Source organism: Rhinopithecus roxellana, chromosome 5 (genome assembly GCF_007565055.1).
Source record: "Rhinopithecus roxellana isolate Shanxi Qingling chromosome 5, ASM756505v1, whole genome shotgun sequence".
NCBI classification, from domain to species: domain Eukaryota; kingdom Metazoa; phylum Chordata; class Mammalia; order Primates; family Cercopithecidae; genus Rhinopithecus; species Rhinopithecus roxellana.
Window position 1 is genome coordinate 788,556 of NC_044553.1, and position 25,691 is coordinate 814,246.

General features: G+C 41.4%; 1 gene segment (V, D, J or C); it reads right to left on the reverse strand.

The window, feature by feature from the left end:
* Window positions 1-146: 146 nt before the first annotated feature.
* On the reverse strand, window positions 147-23,683 carry LOC104671286. The segment is given in 3 exon segments: window positions 147-542; window positions 23,225-23,534; window positions 23,638-23,683. Coding segments are annotated over 3 exon segments (752 nt in total).
* Between the last annotated feature and the right edge of the window lie 2,008 nt (window positions 23,684-25,691).

Here is a 25,691-nt window from a genome sequence, read left to right on the forward strand (position 1 = left end):
CTGAATCTTTGTCAAACAGGATACAGCTTATGCTTGCATGAACCATTAACAGGAGACAGGCCAGTTATTAGTAAAGAAGAAGAAAGAAGACAGGGCTCTGAGTCTAGTAGTGATGGGAAACCCAGGCCCTAGCAGGAAATGGCATCTCAGTCACACTTTCCTGTTCTGCTTTGGTAGGGAGGGAGCACCAATAAGAAGCAGCCTGGGTTATTGTACAGGAGGCACCCTGGGCTGTGTCTCTGTGCTCTCTGTGCACAGTAATATGTGGCTGTGTCCACAGGGTCCATGTTTGTCATTGTAAGGACCACCTGGTTTTTGGAGGTGTCCTTGGAGATGGTGAGCCTGCTCTTCAGCGATGGGCTGTAGCGCTTATCATCATCCCAATAAATGAGTGCAAGCCACTCCAGGGCCTTCCCTGGGGGCTGACGGATCCAGCTTACACGCATTCCAGAAGTGCTGAGTGAGAACCCAGAGAAGGTGCAGGTCAGCGTGAGGGTCTGTGTGGGTTTCACCAGCGCAGGACCAGACTCCTTCAAGGTGACCTGGGAGAAGACCCCTGTGGAGAAAGCAGAAGATGAAGCCCACAGAGGACAGAACAGATGTTTTATCCCTGAGGGAGTCCCTGGTCACAGCACTCACATGAAGGGACGGTCAGCAGCAGGAGTGTGGAGCAAAGCGTGTCCATGGTGAGGCACAGGAGTCACTGAGTCAGGCCCTGTGCTCGGCTTTTCAACCCAGAGGAGGGTGGAGCTGGTGGAGATTTGCATCCCCTCATCTGTGCCCTACTGTATAGGATGGAGTCAGGTTTCAGGACTCAGTAGGGTAGTGCATCTGTGGTGAGGAGCAGTGACAGTAACATGATCAGTGTAATTCAGATGGCATTAATCTAAGGCCGGACAAGTAGTTTCTGAGATGTCTTGGCAAAAGTCATGATTAGGAGACTGTGTTGGCCTTTGTGCAATAATTGTTTTATGATATTTCTTGTTATCAGGGATATGTGTGTGAGAATTCTCCCTACACTTCCCTGACTCCATTTGTCAGGATTTTGACACATGTGACTCTGTTTTGATTCTTACAAATTTCACAATCTTGTCGTAAAAGCACTGGTGGAGAAGGACAGTTTATGTAGTAGCCAATTAATTCTACATCCACCTTCCATTTTAACCAGACAAGCTCATTTCTTTCACTGCAAATGGCTACTGCATTTCCAGGGAAGCCTACACACAATACAGTGGATGGTCCTGAGCAAGGGGAGGGAAGAAAGTACCTTCAGCCTCTTCCACATGGCTGGAGCAGCCACACCTGAGCCCAAACTGATTACAGGGAAGGGGCTTCAGCCCTTGAATTGAGATCACAGCAACTACATTTACCTTTTTCAGGGAGCAGGAAAATCCAAGGAATAGTGAGAATGACAACTAAAAAGAAAGAAAATGAATTAGAATCAAAAGAAGCACCAGATCAGTGTTGATATTAATTTGCATACTTTAGTGTCAAGGGAAGGGTCAGACATAAAGACTGTGAGGGTCCCCATATTCTATATGACGCTGACCATGGTCCACCATCTTCAGGCTGGTATCACCCTCCCTAAAGACTCTTCAAGTCAGGGAGACCCAGTAAGGTCTCTGCTGTGAGTGTGATTGGAGAAGATTCAACAGGTCCCACCGAGCTTCTACACGTCTCCAATTCTGGCGACCATGGTTGAGTGGTTTTCATCTCTGTAAGTGTCAGTTTGCATTTTGTCCATGGGAGAATATGTCCTCATAACACAATATTTAAATAAATATTTAGAGATGGCATTGGTAGGCAGAGAATTTTGAAATTAGAGAAGTTCCCTGGAGAAACTCTCAGATGAAGAAAGTTTTTTTGTTTGTGTTTGTTTGTTTTCATCTTTGCAGGAAAGCAGTCCTAACTTTTCTGTGCACTTCCTTCTGGGATTGACTCTGATCAGTGAGTCCCGAGCACCCCCTGCAGCTAATTTGCCCATGTGTCCCTGGAGGTTTGCGTCTGTGCTCACACTGGCCTTTCCTCATGCACTTCTGTTGCGCAGTAATATAGTGACGTGTTCCTGGTTTGCAGGTTGACCATTTGCACATACAGCATCTTCTTAACATTGTCTGCGGAGATGATAAATCAAAGAAAAATAAATACTTTTTAGGACAAATAAATCCTGAAAAAATCTATTCCCAGCACAATAATCTTTCCATAGACATTTTAGCAGAGTTTCTAGATGAGTAGCCATATGATATACATCCATTACCTGAATTCTATTCAAAAAAATAAAGATTGTCAACAATGGAAAATGAGGTTTCAATTTTGTTTTTGCATTTGTATTTCTTTTATTATATAAATGTGTAAAGCAATTATAAAATTCCAATATTACGTTTTTATAGCATACATAACTACCAACTGAGAAAATTTAAAAAGTGATAGAAAAGAGAAAATAGACATATACAGTTATAATATCTCTCTTCTATATATAAAGGGGTATAACACTTTTGAATTAGAATTCAATTGTAGGGGGCGGAGCAAGATGGCCGAATAGGAACAACTCCAGTCTCCAACTCCCAGCGCGAGCGACACAGAAGACCGGTGATTTCTGCATTTTCAACTGAGGTACTGGGGTCATCTCACTAGGGAGTGCCGGACAATTGGTGCTGGTCAGCTGCTGCAGCCTGACCAGCGAGAGCTGAAGCAGGGCGAGGCATCGCCTCACCTGGAAGCGCAAGGGGGAAGGGGATCCGTTTTCCTAGCCAGGGGAACTGAGACACACAACACCTGGAAAATCGGGTAACTCCCACCCCAATACTGCGCTGTAAGCATACAGGCATTCCAGGAGAATATATCCCACACCTGGCCGGGAGGGTCCCACGCCCACGAAGCCTCCCTCACTGCTAACACAGCAGTCTGCCGCGATCTATCCGCAAGGCAGCAGCGAGGCTGGGGGAGGGGCGCCCGCCATTGCTGAGGCTTAAGTAGGTAAACAAAGCCGCTGGGAAGCTCGAACTGGGTGGAGCTCACAGCAGCTCAAGGAAGCCTGCCTGTCTCTGTAGTCTCCACCTCTGGGGACAGCGCACAGCTGAAGACCAACAGGGGAAGTAGCGGGAGCCGGTGCAGACGCGAACGACTCTGTCTGACAGCTTTGGGGAGAGCCGCGGATCTCCCAACGCGGAGGTTGAGATCTGAGAACGGACAGACTGCCTGCTCAGGTGTGTCCCTGACCCCTGAGTAGCCTAGCTGGGAGAAATCCCCCACTAGGGGCAGTCTGACACCCCACACCTCACAGGGTGGAGTACATCCCTGAGAGGACACTTCCAAAGGAAGAATCAGACAGGTACACTCGCTGTTCAGCAATATTCTATCTTCGGCAACCTCTGCTGCTGATACCCAGGCAAACAGGGTCTGCAGTGGACCTCAAGCAATCTCCAACAGACCAACAGAGAGTCCTTCTGACTGTCAGAAGGAAAACTATCAAACAGGAAGGACACCTATACCAAAACCCCATCAGTTCGTCACCACCATCAAAGACCAGAGACAGATAAAACCACAAAGATGGGGAAGAAGCAGGGCAGAAAAGCTGGAAATTCAAAAAATAAGAGCGCATCTCCCCCTGCAAAGGAGCGCAGCCCATCACCAGCAACGGATCAAAGCTGGTCAGAGAATGACTTGGACGAGAGGAGAGAAGAAGGCTTCAGTCCATCAAACTTATCAGAGCTAAAGGAGGAATTACGTACCCAGCGCAAAGAAACTAAAAATCTTGAAAAAAGAGTGGAAGAATTGACAGCTAGACTCATTAATGCAGAGAAGATCATAAACGAAATGACAGAGATGAAAACCATGACACGAGAAATACGTGACAAATGCACAAGCTTCAGTAACCGACTCGATCAACTGGAAGAAAGAGTATCAGCGATTGAAGATCAAATGAATGAAATGAAGCGAGAAGAGAAACCAAAAGAAAAAAGAAGAAAAAGAAATGAGCAAAGCCTGCAAGAAGTATGGGATTACGTAAAAAGACCAAATCTACGTCTGATTGGGGTGCCTGAAAGTGAGGGGGAAAATGGAACCAAGTTGGAAAACACTCTTCAGGATATCATCCAGGAGAACTTCCCCAACCTAGTAGGGCAGGCCAACATTCAAATTCAGGAAATACAGAGAACGCCACAAAGATACTCCTCCAGAAGAGCAACTCCAAGACACGTAATTGCCAGATTCACCAAAGTTGAAATGAAGGAAAAAATCTTAAGGGCAGCCAGAGAGAAAGGTCGGGTCACCCACAAAGGGAAGCCCATCAGACTAACAGCAGATCTCTCGGCAGAAACTCTACAAGCCAGAAGAGAGTGGGGGCCAATATTCAACGTTCTTAAAGAAAAGAATTTTAAACCCAGAATTTCATATCCAGCCAAACTAAGTTTCATAAGTGAAGGAGAAATAAAATCCTTTACAGATAAGCAAATGCTTAGAGATTTTGTCACCACCAGGCCTGCCTTACAAGAGACCCTGAAGGAAGCCCTAAACATGGAAAGGAACAACCGGTACCAGCCATCGCAAAAACTTGGCAAAATGTAAAGACCATCGAGGCTGGGAAGAAACTGCATCAACTAACGAGCAAAATAACCAGTTAATATCATAATGGCAGGATCAAGTTCACACATAACAATATTAACCTTAAATGTTAATGGACTAAATGCTCCAATTAAAAGACACAGACTGGCAAACTGGATAAAGAGTCAAGACCCATCAGTCTGCTGTATTCAGGAGACCCATCTCACATGCAGAGACATACATAGGCTCAAAATAAAGGGATGGAGGAAGATCTACCAAGCAAATGGAGAACAAAAAAAAGCAGGGGTTGCAATCCTAGTCTCTGATAAAACAGACTTTAAACCATCAAAGATCAAAAGAGACAAAGAAGGCCATTACATAATGGTAAAGGGATCAATTCAACAGGAAGAGCTAACTCTCCTAAATATATATGCACCCAATACAGGAGCACCCAGATTCATAAAGCAAGTCCTTAGAGACTTACAAAGAGACTTAGACTCCCATACAATAATAATGGGGGACTTCAACACTCCGCTGTCAACATTAGACAGATCAACAAGACAGAAAGTTAACAAGGATATCCAGGAATTGAACTCATCTCTGCACCAAGCGGACCTAATAGACATCTATAGAACTCTCCACCCCAAATCAACAGAATATACATTCTTCTCAGCACCACATCGCACTTATTCCAAAATTGACCACATAATTGGAAGTAAAGTACTCCTCAGCAAATGTAAAAGAACAGAAATTATAACAAACTGTCTCTCAGACCACAGTGCAATCAAACTAGAACTCAGGACTAAGAAACTCAATCAAAACCGCTCAACTACATGGAAACTGAACAACCTGCTCCTGAATGACTACTGGGTACATAACGAAATGAAAGCGGAAATAAAGATGTTCTTTGAAACCAATGAGAACAAAGATACAACATACCAGAATCTCTGGGACACATTTAAAGCAGTGTGTAGAGGGAAATTTATAGCACTAAATGCCCACAAGAGAAAGCAGGAAAGATCTAAAATTGACACTCTAACATCACAATTAAAAGAACTAGAGAGGCAAGAGCAATCACATTCAAAAGCTAGCAGAAGGCAAGAAATAACTAAGATCAGAGCAGAACTGAAGGAGATAGAGACACAAAAAACCCTCCAAAAAATCAATGAATCCAGGAGTTGGTTTTTTGAAAAGATCAACAAAATTGACAGACCGCTAGCAAGGCTAATAAAGAAAAAAAGAGAGAGGAATCAAATAGATGCAATAAAAAATGATAAAGGGGATATCACCACTGACCCCACAGAAATACAAACTACCATCAGAGAATACTATAAACGCCTCTACGCAAATCAACTAGAAAATCTAGAAGAAATGGATAATTTCCTGGACACTTACACTCTCCCAAGGCTAAACCAGGAAGAAGTTGAATCCCTGAATAGACCAATAGCAGGCTCTGAAATTGAGGCAACAATTAATAGCCTACCCACCAAAAAAAGTCCAGGACCAGATGGATTCACAGCTGAATTCTACCAGAGGTACAAGGAGGAGCTGGTACCATTCCTTCTGAAATTATTCCAATCAATAGAAAAAGAGGGAATCCTCCCTAACTCATTTTATGAGGCCAACATCATCCTGATACCAAAGCCTGGCAGAGACACAACAAAAAAAGAGAATTTTAGACCAATATCCCTGATGAACATTGATGCAAAAATCCTCAATAAAATACTGGCAAACCGGATTCAGCAGCACATCAAAAAGCTTATCCACCATGATCAAGTGGGCTTCATCCCTGGGATGCAAGGCTGGTTCAACATTCGCAAATCAATAAACGTAATCCAGCATATAAACAGAACCAAAGACAAGAACCACATGATTGTCTCAATAGATGCAGAAAAGGCTTTTGACAAAATTCAACAGCCCTTCATGCTAAAACGCTCAATAAATTCGGTATTGATGGAACGTACCTCAAAATAATAAGAGCTATTTATGACAAACCCACAGCTAATATCATACTGAATGGGCAAAAACTGGAAAAATTCCCTTTGAAAACTGGCACAAGACAGGGATGCCCTCTCTCACCACTCCTATTCAACATAGTGTTGGAAGTTCTGGCTAGGGCAATCAGGCAAGAGAAAGAAATCAAGGGTATCCAGTTAGGAAAAGAAGAAGTCAAATTGTCCCTGTTTGCAGATGACATGATTGTATATTTAGAAAACCCCATTGTCTCAGCCCAAAATCTCCTTAAGCTGATAAGCAACTTCAGCAAAGTCTCAGGATACAAAATTAATGTGCAAAAATCACAAGCATTCTTATACACCAGCAACAGACAAGCAGAGAGCCAAATCAGGAATGAACTTCCATTCACAATTGCTTCAAAGAGAATAAAATACCTAGGAATCCAGCTTACAAGGGATGTAAAGGACCTCTTCAAGGAGAACTACAAACCACTGCTCAGTGAAATCAAAGAGGACACAAACAAATGGAAGAACATACCATGCTCATGGATAGGAAGAATCAATATCGTGAAAATGGCCATACTCCCCAAGGTTATTTATAGATTCAATGCCATCCCCATCAAGCTACCAATGACTTTCTTCACAGAATTGGATAAAACTGCTTTAAAGTTCATATGGAACCAAAAAAGAGCCCGCATTGCCAAGACAATCCTAAGTCAAAAGGACAAAGCTGGAGGCGTCACGCTACCTGACTTCAAACTATACTACAAGGCTACAGTAACCAAAACAGCATGGTACTGGTACCAAAACAGAGATATAGACCAATGGAACAGAACAGAGTCCTCAGAAATAATACCGCACATCTACAGCCATCTGATCTTTGACAAACCTGAGAGAAACAAGAAATGGGGAAAGGATTCCCTATTTAATAAATGGTGCTGGGAAAATTGGCTAGCCATAAGTAGAAAGCTGAAACTGGATCCTTTCCTTACCCCTTATACGAAGATTAATTCAAGATGGATTAGAGACTTAAATGTTAGACCTAATACCATAAAAACCCTAGAAGAAAATCTAGGTAGTACCATTCAGGACATAGGCATGGGCAAGGACTTCATGTCTAAAACACCAAAAGCAACGGCAGCAAAAGCCAAAATTGACAAATGGGATCTAATTAAACTAAAGAGCTTTTGCACAGCAAAAGAAACTACCATCAGAGTGAACAGGCAACCTACAGAATGGGAGAAAATTTTTGCAACCTACTCATCTGACAAAGGCCTAATATCCAGAATCTACAAAGAACTCAAACAAATATACGAGAAAAAAACAAACAACCCCATCAAAAAGTGGGGAAAGGATATGAACAGACATTTCTCAAAAGAAGATATTCATACAGCCAACAGACACATGAAAAAATGCTCATCATCACTGGCCATCAGAGAAATGCAAATCAAAACCACAATGAGATACCATCTCACACCAGTTAGAATGGCAATCATTAAGAAGTCAGGAAACAACAGGTGTTGGAGAGGATGTGGAGAAATAGGAACACTTTTACACTGTTGGTGGGATTGTAAACTAGTTCAACCATTATGGAAAACAGTATGGCAATTCCTCAAGGATCTAGAACTAGATGTACCATATGACCCAGCCATCCCACTACTGGGTATATACCCAAAGGATTATAAATTAGTCTACTACAAAGACACATGTACACGTATGTTTATTGCGGCACTATTCACAATAGCAAAGACTTGGAATCAACCCAAATGTCCATCTGTGACAGACTGGATTAAGAAAATGTGGCACATATACACCATGGAATACTATGCAGCCATAAAAAAGGATGAGTTTGCGTCCTTTGTAGGGACATGGATGCAGCTGGAAACCATCATTCTTAGCAAACTATCACAAGAAGAGAAAACCAAACACCGCATGTTCTCACTCATAGGTGGGAACTGAACAATGAGATCACTTGGACTCGGGAAGGGGAACATCACACACTGGGGTCTATCATGGGGAGGGGGGAGGGGGGAGGAGGGAGGGATTGCATTGGGGAGTTATACATGATATAAATGATGAATTGATGGGTGCTGACGAGTTGATGGGTGCAGCACACCAACATGGCATAAGTATACATATGTAACAAACCTGCACGTTATGCACATGTACCCTAGAACTTAAAGTATAATAAAAAAAAAAAAAAAAAAAAAAAAGAAAAAGGACATTTATGGGATAATTGATGAAATTTAAATGTCTATAGTTTAATACATTTTCAACTTTCCAGTTATGATGATTACCCTGTTGTTATTGTAAGTATTAATTTGGGCTAAGCTAAATCATGGCTGTGTTGGAATTCTTTGTGCTATTATTGCAAATACAAAATCATTTCAAAATAAAGAGGTTAAAAATTAAAATTTAATATAAAGTATCTTAATTTAAAAACACTTTATCAATTAAAATGAAACTTCCTTTCTGTCCATTAAGACTTAAAATGTGTAAATCTTTCATTCTATCTTCACACATTCAAATTTTTGTATGATTTTAGGAGCTCATTTTGTGATTCTTTGAGAGAATCTCTAGAGTAATAAAACCATTAAAAGTGAAAAAAAAAAAAAAACAAAAAAAAAAAAAAAAAGAAGAAGAAGAAGATATCTGCTAAAAGAGACAAACTATGAAATATTTAAAATCATTCATTTTGAGATATATTTGATTGGCCAAGGCCCATGACAGCACTCCAGGAGTTCCTGAGAATATGTGTCCAAAGTGGTTTGGTTACAGCTTGATTTTATATATTTTAGTGGGTCAGAAGTTACAGGCAGATGTTAATCAACACATGTAAGCTATACCATTTTTGCAGTCCAGAAAGGCAGGAAAAGTTTATGCCCGGGCTTCCAGGACATAGGTGAATTCAAAGATTTTCTGATTGGCAATTGGTTGAAATGTAAGGCAATACACTTCTTACAAATGAGTGTCTAGATTAAGATAAGGGGTTGTGGAGATCATAGTTCTTATTATGCAGATGAAGCCTCATAGAGAATAGATCATTAGGTCTTCCTGTTTGTCATGTGATGTGATGCTAGAATCAGGTTGTAATTTGGTGTCTTTTTTCTATAAAGAGTGTTTATAGCAAAAATATAGTTTTGTCAGTCTTAAAATCTTTGTTTTATTGCTAATGCTGACCACTGGCGCCTTAATTCCAATGACAGGAGAATTAATGAGGCATGTCTGACCTCTCACTTTCCCATCATTGCTGGAACAAGTTTTAGAATTTACTTTGAAATCTCCTTGGCTGAGGGTTGGGTTCATTCAGTTGGTTGAGGAAGCTTAGAATTTTATTTTTGGTTTACAAAATAAATTATTGGAAAAATGCTACATAAGGTCTGGTATGGAATAATTTTAAATTTATCAATGTAAATGTGTTAACACCATGTCTTATCATGATGGAGGATATTCATCTTAGGAGATACATGGAGGTGGGAACACACGGTATTAACTTTATAATTATTTTATCTATTATTATTCTGAATCAAAGGTACATTAATGTAAAAAGACGATCATAAGAATACAAGTCACAACTGATAAAATAAGTTTCTGGAAATTCTATAATTCCAATTATAATTATGAACATATATTCTAGAAGAAAATATTGAAATTACAATAAAAAATGAGAAATGTTTATTTGTATCAAAAAACATGGGAAGCACCTAATGCTAAAATCAAGCAAAGAGAGTGCTATTCATATAGTTATTTTATTTTCTATAATATGATAAATAAAAAGTATTATTATAGGCATTTTATAGACCAATAGTGAGCACACTTATGTTAAGTTTTTCTTAACTTTGTGCCAATATCTTGTTAATTGCATATATGTATTTGTTACTGTGTGTGTCATTTCCAAAGTACTAAGCTATTATTTTTCATATTAATATGACTCCTCTGTAGACCTTAGGTATTGCAAATGCTTTCTATAACTCTTTTGCTTTTGTATTTTCTACTGTCTCTTCACATGAAACTCTTCAATTTGCATAACTATATAGATGAATAAAATATTTTATAAGTTTATAATCACACATACACATACACATATGTACATATGCTCAGTACTGAAACATACATGTGAAAATACAAAAATGGGTTGGGTGTGGTGGCTCACGCCTGTAATCCCAGCACTTTGGGAGGCCAGGTGGGTGGATCACCTGAGGTCAGGAGTTTGAGACGAGCCTGGCCCACATGGTGAAACCCCATCTATACTAAAGATACAAAGAAGCAAATACAAAAATGAACACATATCCAAATACCAAAACAGAACACGACTTTATTTAATATTATTTTAATTATTTAATTGAATTGAATTTACTCTGTTTTATAGCATAATGTAGTATTCCAAAATGTTGTTGTTCTGTGTGATTGCTTCTGTATCCTAATGCCAGTAAACAAACATATTTATAGGCAAGTTTTGGTAGAACTTAAAGTAAATGCCATTCTTGCCAAATTAAATAATGTACAGTGGTATTCATGTATAGCCTCTGTGTTGGTTTATTTGTCATTTATGCTATTAGTATACTTTAAATATCTGTCAATTATTAATAAATTTAATAAAATATAAGAAACATCACTTAAAAATTTTATTACATTATTGGTTAAATTCACATTATATTTTTATAAAAGTCAGGATAAAATGTTCTTATTTAGAAATTAGGATTGTTTTCTACCATTGATATTGCATAAAGTTTCAATACAAATTCTAGATGTTTATTTGCCAATACTCCTGGATGCTAGAGAACATCCAGCAATATGGAACTGAAATCAGCCCAGGATTCCCAGAATTCACTCACAATGGCAGCTTGCTAAAGGGTGGTCTGAGAGTTTGCAAACACTTCAGGGGTTTGAACTTCATCATCAAAGCGCTTGTGAGCCTCAGTGCTGAGCACACAGAGAGCAGCAGGAGCAGCAGAACCCACCCTGCGGTACTTAGGAAAAAGACTTGGATGTCGTGGGGTGATGTCTGCAGGACCCTAGAAAAGGGTGAGGAGGTCAGAGAGTCTGCAGGTGATTGAGTATATTTCCTCTCCCCTCCCCTCCCCTCCCCTCCCCTCCCTCCCCTCCCCTCTCCTCTCTCCTCTCCTCTCCTCTCCCCTCTCTCCCTCTCCCTCTCTTTCTTCTTTCCGTCTGTCTCTCAGTCTTTCTTTTCAGAGTTTCTTTCTGTCACCCAGGCTGGAGTGAAGTGGAATGATCTCAACTCACCGCAACCTCCTCCCCTGTGGTTCAAGCCATTCTCCTGCCTCAGCCTCTCAAGTAGCTGGGATTACAGGTGCCTGCCACCATGCCTGACTAATTTTGTATTCTTACTAGAGACAGGTTTTTGCCATGTTGGCCAGGCTGGTCTCGAACTCCCAACTTCAGTTATCCTCCCGCCTCAGCCTCCCAAAATGCTGGGATTACAGGCGTGAGACACCACGCCCGGCCTAGATGAGCACATTCTAAGGAGAACTCTTACCTTCCTAAACTTGGTTGGCTTCAATTATCACCAAGAGAAGCAAACCGATTCACCAGACATGGAGAAAACAAAATAAAGGGACTTGTTTCCTTACTGGAAGACTGAGGAAGTCAAAAGGATTTGATGGAAGAAGGGAAGGTGGAGAAACAGTGTGAAGAGTAGAACCCCAGAACTCAACAAAGGTGGAGAAACTGACCCCTGAAAGTGGTTTTTCACCTTCACAAAAGGCAGACGAAAGGAATAGAAACTTAACACCATGAAACTGCTGAGTTATTGTTAGAAAAGGATTTCCAATTGTGTGACTGACACAGCACAAAAAACAAAAACCCATACATGGAACCAAAGTTTGAATTAGGCATATACACCGTTTCTTATTATCAAAACACATTGAATTACTATTGCTAGTATTATTCTAAAAATATGCAGGGTTAAAAGTTGAATTGAATTCCTGTTCTAAGTTAATGATTTGTATGCGAAAGAAACCATAGGTTACAAGGAAGAAATGGCGAGAGATCCTGGGAAGACTTTTGCTTGACCAGCTCAGGAATCAGCAATGTCTAAAAGCAAACCTCACCCTTCCCAGGCACCCAAAGTGGATCTGCCTCCTAAGTGAACCGTGGTGTCCTGAACAATTGATTCCCTGGTGGTTGCAGAGAGCCCCATGGCGGCCCGAGCACTCCTTGTTGGTCCGGAACCCCTGATGTCCTCAATGTTCTTCAGTGGTCATGTGTCTCCTGGTGGTCTTCTGTGCCATTAGGTTGTGCTGTTAGCACTGGTGGATTCTGAGAACCTCTTGGTGATCCTGAGAGTTTCCTGGTGGTCTGGAATGCACCCTCATGATTCTGTGCCCCCTGCTTGTGCTGAGCGCCCCCTGGCGTCCTGAGCACCCCCTGGCGTCCTGAGCACCCCCTGGTGTCCTGAGTGTCCCGTTGTCCTGAGCCCCTCCTGCTGGTCTTGAGCGCCCCCTAGTGTTCTGAGCGCCCCATGGTGTCCTGAGCACACCCTACCATCCCGAGCGCCTCCTGGTGGTCTTGAGCGCCCCCTAGTGTTCTGAGCGCCCCATGGCGTCCTGAGCACCCCCTGGTGTCCTGAGCACCCCCTGGTGTCCTGAGTGTCCCGTTGTCCTGAGCCCCTCCTGCTGGTCTTGAGCGCCCCCTAGTGTTCTGAGCGCCCCATGGTGTCCTGAGCACACCCTACCATCCCGAGCGCCTCCTGGTGGTTCTGAGCCCATTCACCACAAAGTCCCCTCTTGTCTTCCTGCAGGGAGGTTTGCCTCTAGACTCACATAGATGTCCCTCTCTGTGTCTCTCACAGTAACACACTGCCTACTCCTCAGCTCTCACGTAGATCGTTTTAAAGGAGATTGTGATATTAAGTGTTATCCCTGGGAATTGTAAATTTTCCTTGTGCTGGTGCAGAGCTGCTACCACCCACTCCAGCCCCTCTCCTCCAGCCATCTGGGCCCAATTCATGCTGTAGTCAGTGAAGGTGAATCTTGATGCTTTGCAAAAAAAAGGCTAAGAGAACAGCCAGGCTATTTTGCCAAAGACTAAAATATAGATCCAGTAAACTTTTGAGGTTTTCCAGGAATTTGGAGAGAAGGTGTGTGGATTAGGTGAAACACACACTTTTTAATCACAATGAAACTATTTTCACGATGTCCAATGATAAACACATGGCATAAATAATTTGTGAAAGCTCATAATTTTTTGAGACAAAGTGTTAAATGCATACAACTTCAGAAGTATTTACCTGGTCATGAAACAGAATAAAATGAAATCTGTATGCAATATCTGACAATGATAAAATGGTTTGAACTAATTTCACTGCAGAAGGTGGGGGCATGAATAAAAGAATCAAGTATCTTTGGTAAGAATTTGATGTTGTGATAGTAAAATATAAATAAGCTACACATAAGCACTGGACAGTAGTTGATACACATATTTTCAACAAGGGTCAGTTTAACAGTTCTAACACATTTTGTGTATTTTGAAATTGTGCACTAAGTAAATTAATTTCGTATGGTAGAGGAGGTTTCCTCAATTTAGAGTGTGGGATTATGGACAGGCAAAGAAAGAAGGCTATGAATGTCTATGTGGATCTCAGTAGCATGAAGAAACCAATATGTTCTTCGGTCTAAGGTAATATAGAAACAGAAGAATAGATTCACAAACACTTTGATTTTGAATGTTTGTGGGTAAATAATACATGTGTATGTTTATGGAGTACCTGACTTTGATACAGCATGAAATGCATAATAATCACATTATGATGAATGGTTTATACATCCTCTCAAGTATTAGTTATTTGATTTACCTACATTCCATTTGTACACTTTTAGTTATTTTGCAATCTATAATTACGTTATTAAGGACTATACTTAGTCTGTTGTGTTATCAAATATTCTGTATTATTTATTATTTCTAACCACTTTTTCTACCCATTGAGCATCCCCAGTAATCCCCATCCACCATAGACCTTCCCTACCTCTGGTGACCATCCTTTCACTCTGTCTCCATGAGTTCAATTGTCTTAATTTTTAACTTTCACAACTAAATGAGAATATGGGAAGTTTGTGTTTTGGTTCTGGGCTTATTTCAATTAATATAATGAACTCCAGTTTCATCCATGCTGTTGCAAATGACAAAATCTCATTCTTTTCACGGCATAATATTAATCCATATCCTATATGCACCAGTTTGATTTATCCATTCATCTGTTAATGGGCACTTAGGTTACTTTCAAATTTTGGCTGTGATGAACAGTGCTGTAACAAACACGGTAGTGCAAAAAACATTTGTTTTTGTGGGCGGGGGGTACTTGCCAGCAGCAAAATTGCTGGATTATATAACGCTATTATTAGGTTTTGAGGAATCTCTAAACTGTTCTCCATAGTGGTTGTATTAATTTAAATGCCCACTAACAGTTTATGAGTGTTCCCATTTCTCCAGATCCTTACCAGCATTTCTTTTTGTCTGGCTTTTGGTTAAAATAATTTTAAAATCAGATGAGATGATATTTCACTGTAGTTTTGTTTTACATGTTTCTGATGATCAATGTTGTACAACACATTTTTATATGACTGTTGAAATTTGGAAGTCTTATTTTTAGAAATAATTATTGCCTGCTTTTTATTCGGATTACTAGATGATTTTCCTCTAGAGTTGTCTGAGATCCTGGTATATTCTGGTGATTAATCCTTTGTCAGATGGGTAGTAATGTCTCTTTATCTCACACTATGAAGGACATGATGTCATCACTCACAGGTGCATTCCTGGATATACACACAGCATCAATGGAAAAGCAGTCGTTTGGCACTGTTGCCTTTGACAGTCTCTACTTCATGTCTCTGTTTGGGAGTCTATATCTCTTAAAATAACAACTGGATGCTATTCTGTACTCACTGCTGGCATGGTGTCACTGTTTTGTGTCAAAAATCAATCCACAATCTAATGCAACTAAATTCGTTCCTATTTGGAGGATCAGTTTTTAAGGCTTGTCATGACCCAGAATGTTATTTTATTTTTCAGTAAAATGGGTCTGGCAATATTTTGCAGGCTGGCCTTGAAATCCTGGGCTCAGGTGGTCTTCCCACAATGGCATCCTGACTAGTTGAAAATACAGGCACATGGCACAGTGTCCATCTGATTATTCTTAAATTATACTATTTCTCATTTTCTCTGCTAAACCAAGTGTATTATTGCTCTCATGGAGCTGTCAGCTTTTCATTAATTACTTACAACAAAAATATATTGTGTGTTTTAGGATAACTTTAGTGCAGAAATTATTCACATTGCACTGCAAGTATAGTCACACAATTTAGAGCGTGCTGTATCTCTGTTTTTATGCTCTGCATCTTTACCTATAAAAATATAACAGCCTTTACCTTGGTGCACATGAAATTACTCATACATCTTAGAGTGACATTCCTGCTTTAAGAGCAGAAAACTGTAGGGGAGTCATGGACTCACATAGTCTCATTGTACCTCTCCCAGGAAACTTCCCAGAACCTCTGCCATATAAGTGAGCAGGGGTGAGAATAATTGGGGTCCCTCTGTTCTTGGTCTATAGTGTATGGCAAGAAAACTCTGTCTCATAAGTGAGGCTGGGAGGAGACAGGCATCCATCACATCACAGACTGAAATTTAGTCTCCACCGTAGAGATCTGACACCATGGCTTCAATTGAGATCTGAGGGAGAGGAAGCACCATCTTCCTTTCAGATCAGCTCAAGGTCAAGTTTCTGTCATCCTGAGCTGCAAATGAGAGTAATGCTCGTCTCTCAAGTACGGTGGAACCTCACTGCCTTTAATGACACTTGGCAAATGTTTTAGTCTGTTTCAGCTGCTATAACAGAACTCCATAAAATGGGTGGCTGAGAAATGTCATAAACATATTTTTCTGAATTCTCAAGGCTAGGAAGTTGAAGATCTAGATGCTTTTGAGATTGGTGAGGACCAGCAATTTCTGGTGAGGACCAGCAATTATGTTCATAGGGGTGTAACAGATATATCCACACAAAAAAATTGTGCTTGGATGTTCACTTACATTTCCCCAAAAATGGACACATTTTGTGTTATTTTTGGTGAGTTGAGCAATTCTAAGGCTTGAATAAGGAACTGAAGCCTGCAGGTTCAGCACATGTATCCCAGAACTTAAAATGAAATAAAATTCTATAAACAAACTTACAAATAAATGAGGTAAGAAAATTGTGTCAGAAAAATTAATATTGAGCTCTTGCCTGAAGTCTGCTGGTGGTAAGTTACATTATGGGGCTGCGGTGAGATAGGCTAGCAGGTGCTGTAATTCTGAACCCCTCAATGACACCCAACCAGCAGTCTTTGGCTGTGGGTACGTTAGGGGTCCCCAGACATGGGAAAACTCCATTACTCCATAAAACTGGGCTGGGGGCCTCTGAATACTCTAAGTTTGGCAGGAGTAGCCCCTACCCCAAATTCTGCAGTCAGTCAATCTCTGCTCTTTCCCTGGGGTCATGAGAGATGATGTGAAGAAGGCTCAGTGATATGGTTTGTCTGTGTCCCCATGCAAATCTCATCTTAGTTGTAACTCCCACAGTCCCCACATGTCGTGGGAGGAACCTGGTGGAAGGTGATTGAAATTGGGGGCAGGTCTCTCCTGTGCTGTTCTCATGATAGTGAATGAGTCTCATGAGATCTGATGGTTTTAAAAGGGGAGTTTTCCTGCACGATCTCTCTTCTCCTGTCTGCCACCATGTCAGATGTGCTTTTCACCTTCTGCCATGATTGTGAGGCCTCCCGAGCCAGGTGGAACTGTAAATCCAATAAACCTCTTTTGTAAATTGTTCAGTCTGGGGACAAGCATAACAGACTAATACAGTAATTGGTACCAGTAGAGTGAGACATTGCTGAAAAGATAACCAAAAATGTGGAAGCGACTTTGGAACTGGGTAATGGGCAGATTGGAACAGTCTGCAGGGCTCAGAAGAAGACAGGAAAATGTGGGATAGTTTGGAACTTCCTAGAGACTTGTTGAATGGCTTTGACAAAAATGCTGATATTTATATGAACAATGATGTCCAGGCTGAGGTGGCCTCAGATGGAGATGAGGAACTCATTGGGAACTGGAGCAAAAGTGATTCTTGTTTGGTTTTAGCAGAGACTGGCAGCATTTTGTCCCTGTCCTAGAGAATTGTGGAACTTTAAACTTGAGAGGGATGATTTAACATATCTGGCAGAAGAAATTTCTAAGCAGCAAAGAATTCAAGAAGTGACTTGAATGCTGTTAACGGCATTCAGTTTTAAAAGGGAAACAACATAAAAGTTTGGAAAATTTGCAACCTGGCGATGCAGTAGAAAAGAAAATCTTATTTTCTGAGGTAAATTCAAGCCAGCTGCAGAAATTTGCATAAGTAATAAGGATCCGAATGTTAATCCTCAAGACAATGGGGAAAATGTCTCCAGGGCATGTTAGAGGTCTTCATGGCAGCCCCTCCCATCACAGGCTCGGAGGCCTAAGAGAAAAAAGTTTTTTTTTGGGCCAGGCCCAGGGTGCCCGTGCTGTGTGCAGCCTAGGCTCTTGGTGCCCTGCCTCCAGCCACTCCAGCCGTGGCTGGAAGAGGCCAATGTAGAACTCAGGCCATGGCTTCAGATGGTGCAAAACCCAAGCCTTGGCAACTTCCACGTGATATAGAGACTGTGAGTGCACAGAAGTCAAGAATCAGTGATCGAGAACCTCTGCTGAGATATCAGAAGATGTATAAAAACAGCTGGGTGTCCTGGCAGAAGTTTGCTGCAGTGATGGAGCACTCATGGAGAACCTCTGCTAGGGCAGTGAGGAAGGGAAATATGGGGTCAGAGCTCCCACACAGAGTCCTTACTGGGGCACTGCCTACTGGACCTGTGAGAAGAGGGCTGCTGTCCTCCAGACCCCACAATGGTAGATCCACTGACAGCTTGCACTGTGTACCTGGAAAAGACATAGACCCTCAACACCAGCCTGTGAAAGCAGCCAGGAGGGAGACTGTACCCTGCAAAGCCACAGGGATGGAGCTGCACAAGACCATGGGAAATCACCTGTTGCATCAGCATGACCCAGTTGTGAGAAATGGGGTCATAGGTGATAATTTTGGAGCTTTAATATTTGACTGCTCTGCTGGATTTTGGACTTGCATGGAGCCCCTTTGTTTTGGACAATTTCTGTCATTTGGAATAGGTGTGTTTACCCAGTGCCTGTATCCCCATTTTTTCTAGGAATTAACTTGCTTTTTATTTGACAGGCTCTTAGGTGGAAGGGACTTGCCTTGTCTCCAATGAGATGTTGGACTGTGGACTCTTGAGTTAATGCTAAAATGAGTTAAGACTTTGGGGTCTGTAAGAAAAGCATGACTGTTTTTGAAATGTGAGGACATGAGATTTGGGAGGGATCATGGGGTAAAATGATACGGTTTGGCTGTGTCCCCACCCAAATCTCATCTTGAATTGCAATCCCATATTCCTAATGTCATGGGAGGGACCCCACGGGAGGTGATTGAATTATGGCAGAGGGTCTCTCCTGTGCTGTTTGTGTAATAGTGCATGACTCATGCAAGGTATGATGGTTGTAAAAAAGGAGATCTCTGCACAAGTTCTCTTCTCTTGTCTGCCACCATGTCAAATGTGCTTTTCACCTTCCACCATGATTGTGAGGCCTTTCCAGTCATGTGGAACTGTAAGTTCAATAAAACGCTTTCTATGGTAAATTTCCCAGTCTCTGGTATGTCTTTATCTGCAGCATGTAAACAGACAAATAGTTAGACATGCTCTACTCAAGGTCTCTGCACATAGAGAAAAACCAGTGAAAGTGGAAAATGCATTTTCTTGATTTGTTGAACATACCTATAGAACACACAACTCTGTACCAGGACATCATGCAGAATTAAGAAATTATGTAATTGGAATACATGTGAAAATTACAATCATTTGCAGGCACACATTTGCTCATATATCTTCCAATGAAATAAAGTAAATGCCACTGTTCTGTGTGAAAATCAACAAGGAGTGTGTCAACCCTGAGAATACACCTCTCTCCGTCCCTCTAAAGGCAGGAAAATGCACATGGATCAGGTGTCAAGCTGCTGCTTTCTGATGTCTGCGGTATGGCTTGTGCTGAAGCCCAGATCCTGTGGTCCACTCTAGTGAAAGAAATGACTCTTCAGTGATTCTGAGGCAGAACCATTGCTGGAGTCATGGGGATCCCCCATCGTGTAATGTTGACTTGCGGAAGACTCAGATATGTTTCACACCTTCCTTGCACAGCACAGAAACCTAAGAAACTGTCACCCAATCTTCCCTCCAACCCTCCTTCACTCAGGGACCGATTTCCACCCTATGCCATCAGCTTACCCGGCCTCATGTCACCCCCTGTGCATTTCCTCTCAAAAGAGTGAATGTACTTCTTATGAAAAATGCATGACAACCTAATCCAGTCTTGGAGTTTTCTTCTCGTAAGACCAATAACACAAATATTTCAGCAAAATCATTTATCGTATGAGTATGACTATAGTTGGCAATCGTATCTGGAAAAAAAAACTCTGATGTTGGATAATGAAGTTGGAACAAGGGCAAAGACTGTCCTCATTTTTATTGATGACTTGGGGTATAGTAGAGGTAGGTGTTGACCTCAAGGTAAGAGGCTTGGAATCTCATTTCAACTGTCTGAGCATACTCATGCAGGCCTCCCTGGGGTTCCAAGGCTTGCATGGCAAAGCTGTTAGTGTTGTCATCTATAATTCTAGCACCACATTTAAGGGAACAGCATACTGTAAACAAATAATGAGAACTAGGGTAGGGAGAGCAATTCGCACTTTTAAAAGCAAAGATTTGAAAGCATTAGTTTATGACTTTGTGGCCCACAAATAATTTAGAATTTACTCCAAACTGCCAAAATAATCCCAAGAACAGCAAACTACAGGTGTATTATATTTTTAAAGCTTTTTTTTCTGTTGTCCCCATTTTTATTAAAAACAAATCAAGATAGGGCTCATTTATTTACAAAATAAACTTTAGTCTTATTATCCATGACCTTATTATTTGCAAAGCACAGATAATTATTTTCTACATAGGGTTTTTTAATTGGCTTTGGTGGAACTCTGTTCCATAAGGAATCTCAGATAAGACTTTTTAAATGCCAAGCCCAGCCATGGATTTTTACCCTCAAATACCCGTGAGTTTGGTAAATTACTTCTCCTTTGGGGTCCAGTGATAACTTGGGTTTCTTGGGCCTGTTAGAAAGTGACATTCTTTACTTACCCCTGGCCAGGAACCCTGTACAAAGACTGTGTGGACAAAGTATGAGGCCGGTTTTTCCAAGGGGCTCTTATTGGCTGTATAAGTCAAGTTTGATTGCTTAAGGGCAAGCACACCGTTATAGTCAAAGACTTGGTAAAATAACCAGTTTCTCCAACTGTGTCCTGTTGCAAAAAAAAATTCTGATTGCACTTATGCAAAAATTATATTGCCATAAATTATGAATATTCGCAAATAATTTCCAAATTCTAGAGAAAGTGAGCAGAGAGAAACAAATATGCTCCAAATTATATATACAGGACTATACTCAACTGTTAAAGGTATAAATAGCCCAAAAGAAAAGTTTTCTTGGGCAACGTTTTAACTGAAAAGTCAAAAAAACTTACTTTAGTCTTCTATTTGATAGTTTTATCTCTCTTCTATTGTAACTGTCTTCAGAGTTGTTAATCAAAAACCTGCATGTAAGAGCATCTGTTAAGAGTTTCATAGATGATTATAAAACCATCACTTAAAGAGAATCAAAACAAGATGATACGGTGTTATAAAACTAAAAGGGAGGAATTGAAACCACCACTGCAAAGTTGTAACTGAAACAGTGAAAGAGCTATGACCTAACCTGCTCCATCTTTCTTCAAACCTGCAAGTTGGCTTTGTTCATTCCTGAGTGTAGGCTTAACTAACTTTGGGAGGAACTTAGTTTAGTTTATAGTTTAAAACAAAGATGATAACAGCCTTTCCCCAAAACAAATCCCCTTAGTCCTGAGGGCTAGACTGACTTTGGGGGACCAACGATTTATTCAAAATATTAGAAATTACGTTTTAAGAGTCATTCAGCTGGTGGCTACAAATTCTAATCTTTCCCAATTTGCTCCTGGGGATAAAATCAGTATTATAAAGCCTAAGATCAATGTTTAGATATTTTGTGGACCCTGCACATGATGGATCAGCTGGCATCACCCAGATCAATAAAATGGCTCATCCGATCTTGTGGCCCGCTCCTAGAAACTGACTCAGCACAAGACACCTTTGATTCCTTACGATTTCATCTCTGACCCGACCCGTCAGCACTCCTGACTCACTGGCTACCCCCAACCCACCAAGCTATCCTTAAAAAATCCTGTTCCTGAATGCTCAGGGAGACTGATTTCAGTAACAATAAAACTCTGGTTTCCAATAAATAAATATCATGGCAACAATCGATTTTATGTGTCCCCTTGACTCATAGCGTCATTTATTCAATTACACACTAACCTAGGTGTTGCACTGATGGTATAATACAAGTGTTAGTAAAGCCTGCCATCGTTTTTTCCTAAGTCAGGAAGACTGTCCTAGATAACCTAGGTGGGGCTGATTCTGTAAGAGCCTAAGAGAAGACAATGGGACTCAATGGAGTATGACAGGTGCTGATATTCCCAGGAATTCCAACTCCATTGACCTGAAACCCTGTAGGATTTGCCAAACCAAACCCTACAACTGCTGTCACCCAGAGCTCACAGCACAATAGAGTGTCCATCCTCAGCTCTCCCCAAAGTAACAGATGAAGGAGGAAGTTCTGTGACAGTGTGAGAAACGGAAGATCAGCTCTACATCAATATCTCATTTGACAAAACTAACATTATCCCCTTGGTGACTAGAGTCCACTTCATTTCCAAATGCCTCCGTGCACAGAAGGCAGCAGGCGGGTCCAGGCAATGGTGAGTGGGAAAGTTCCCTCAACCTACCCAGCTCTCGCAGGAGCCATAGCCTGGGCCACACCTGAGTTCCAGGTAACAGACCTGAGCCCTGAGATTTAGACCACAGAAAACACACCCTCTATTTTCAGGGAAGAGAAGAAAAGGGAACTGGGAGAATGACATGTAGACAGAAGAAAAACTGATTAGCAAAGTAGGGCCAGCTGGATCAGTTCTGAGTCAGATGTGCACAGTTTTATGAGAGGAGGGAGAACAGCTGTAAAAACTGTCGGGATTTAAGGACCCTGGCCGTGGACGAGCCTCCCTCTTGGCCCCATTCCGAATCCCAGAGCCTATTCTAATCAGAGATTTCCACAGAGGTCTCTACCGTGAGCCTGATTGGAAAACGCTTTCCAGGTTTCATTGGGCTTCCTCGGGACACTGATCAATGTGACCAAGGCATGGTCATTTCTGCCCCCAAAGTGACCCTCGGGCTTCTGTGGAGGTGAGGATGTGTCCTCCTGTTACAGACAAAACAAAACAAACAAAAACCAAGGTGTTGAGGGGGAAGTTTTGCAGTCAGAGACAGCAAATGTTACTACAGAATTGCAAATCTAGAGAAATTCCCTGGGGTAACTTGGTAACAAGGCAGCTCCAGACCATGACAGGAAACCAGCCCTTGCACCACCTGCACTTGCCCCTGGGGACAGCCCCGTGCAGTGTCCCAGGCTTTCTCTGGTTGTCCCAGGTACCCTGCCAGGAGTTTGTGTCTTTGCTCATACTGACTTCCCCTCACTGTGTCTCTCGCACAGTAATACACAGCCGTGTCCTCGGCTCTCAGGCTGCTCATTTGCAGATACAGTGAGTTCTTGGCGTTGTCTCTGGAGATTGTGAATCGGCCCTTCACAGAGTCTGCGTAGTATATGGTACCACCACTTGTACTAATAACTGAGATCCACTGCAAACCCTTCCCTGGAGCCTGGCGGATCGAGTGCATGTCATAGCTACTGAAAGTGAATCCAGAGGCTGCACAGGAGAGTCTTAGGGACCCCCAGGCTGTACCAGGCCTCCCCCAGACTCCACCAGCTGCACCTCACACTGGACACCTGCAAAAATAGAGACATCCGGATCAGAAACTGTCACACATGGCCCCTGTTTCTTTCACTTATGTCCACTCACACTCAATATCTCTAGTTCTCCATAAATCACCTTTTAAAATAGCAACAAGGAAAACCCAGCTCAGCCCCAACTCCATGGTGCGTCTCCTGTGTTCAGTGTTGATGACCAAGAAGAAACTCTTGGGAATCCCGGGCTGGGGCTCCTCTCTCAGAGCTGCAGGGTCAGGGTTTGGCTGGTTTTCATCAGCCGTAGGAGGGCCCTATTTGCATGTCTCCTACTACATAGAGAGCTCAGGGTGGGAACCCTGAGGAGATGGCAGTCCCCAGATAAAATGACAGGGCCCGGCAGGATTTGGTGACAATTATGGTATTTAGAAAATACACTGTCTTATTAGGAAATTCTGTTGTGATAAATGTTTTGCACTATTAAATTTTTACATATCTGTGTAAATTGTGTTTTGTAGAAGTCAATGGTTTCTCCATTTACAGACGTGACTGAAAGCCCACACATGGAGGAGGGGCTAAGTGTGTGTCTAGGAGCTCATATCTGAGGTGAGTGATCCCCAGTGCCTGGGCCTGGGCTCCTCATCACTGATCCCAGTTACTTCCTGAAACAACTCTGGGTAAGAAATGGACATACGTAGTGTGCTTTGTGGAACCCACTTCCTGTATTGAGAACACGCGTGATTTTGTGACACTATCATTCACCTAAAAATAAGGAAAGAACTAGGGTTTGGGAGGTAAATTCTTAGATATTTCTGACATTTAATGGATATTTTCTATCTTTATACCGCAACTTTCGGTCTAATTTTGCGTGTGTTTGAGTGCAATAAATTTTGTGAATGTTAATTGGCAGATAATACACTTCACATATTTAAAATGTAGAATTGATAAACATAATGTAAGCATCATCATTACCAAGGTGGACAAGTGAGTTCCCCTCAACATCTTCTTTTGTTCTTCTGTATGTCTCCTCCTTTTCCCTTCCTTTCTTATACCCTTTTCCCAGGTAACTTCTCATCTTTTGTATATTACTTTAGATTCTTTTTCATTTAAATGAAATTATGTAAATGGAGTAATATGGTACATATTCCTATTTGTCTGGCTTATTTAACTCAGCATAAATACTTAGATATTTTCCCTTGTTGTTCTGTGTACCAGAAATGTATTTATTACAAATGTTGGGTAGTATTCCAGTGAACAAATTTACCATAGTTTGTTTTTCTATTAGGCAGCTGAAAAAGGTTTGGATTCTTTTATTATTCTGGGTCTTACTAAAAAATACACTGCTCAGCTTAAAAATGCACATAGATGAGAAATATATATATATACATGTATTTATTTTTTACAACAATAACATCAACAATAACAGATTAACAGAAAAGATGGATGCTTGCAGATTTTATTTAATACTTCAGGTAAATGCTGGTTTAAAACAAACAAAACATTGGAAATTTAGGGAGTGGCAAGTTCTTATAGAGAGTAATGAAGCCAGGGTATGAAATTACCTGAGGCAGAGTTTGTCATATACAATGTAGGCCATTACAGGATGATGAAGAAGTATATACTGGATTGCTTGAAGTCGAGTGTGTTAAGCATACTGTAGTGAGAAATTCTAAGGGGCCACATACTGAAGAGTTGTCCTATACCCTTGAATCCTTTACCATTGCAAAAAATTGTCCTTTGCTGAAGTGTCTGTCTTGGAGAGAATAAGCCCACATTTCTGAAATGCATCCAGACCCAGCTCTCTGATCTCGACAACAAAACTAAGATATTACCCTGCAGGAGCAAGCCATGAAAATCAGTATCCTAGGGCACTGGTGCAACCCCTCACGAATTGATATGGGAACAAAGGTCCCCATCAAAGATCTATTGAGAAGCAGTTCCCCTCTCTTTCTTATGGAATCAGATTCTTAATCTGCAGGTCATGGCAGTAGATCTGGAAGATGGTGACAGCAACAGAGATTATTAGAGCTGTGGGAGAAGACAACACGGAAAACAAGAGGCCTCTACCCCAGGGGAAGGAACAAGAACACACAGACAAGCATCTTGTCTGGATGAGGGTCAGGAACACTTGGAATTTCTCACTCAGACTCAGGATCACAATGATTTTCTGGAAAGATGGCTCCATGAGAGGTCAGAGAC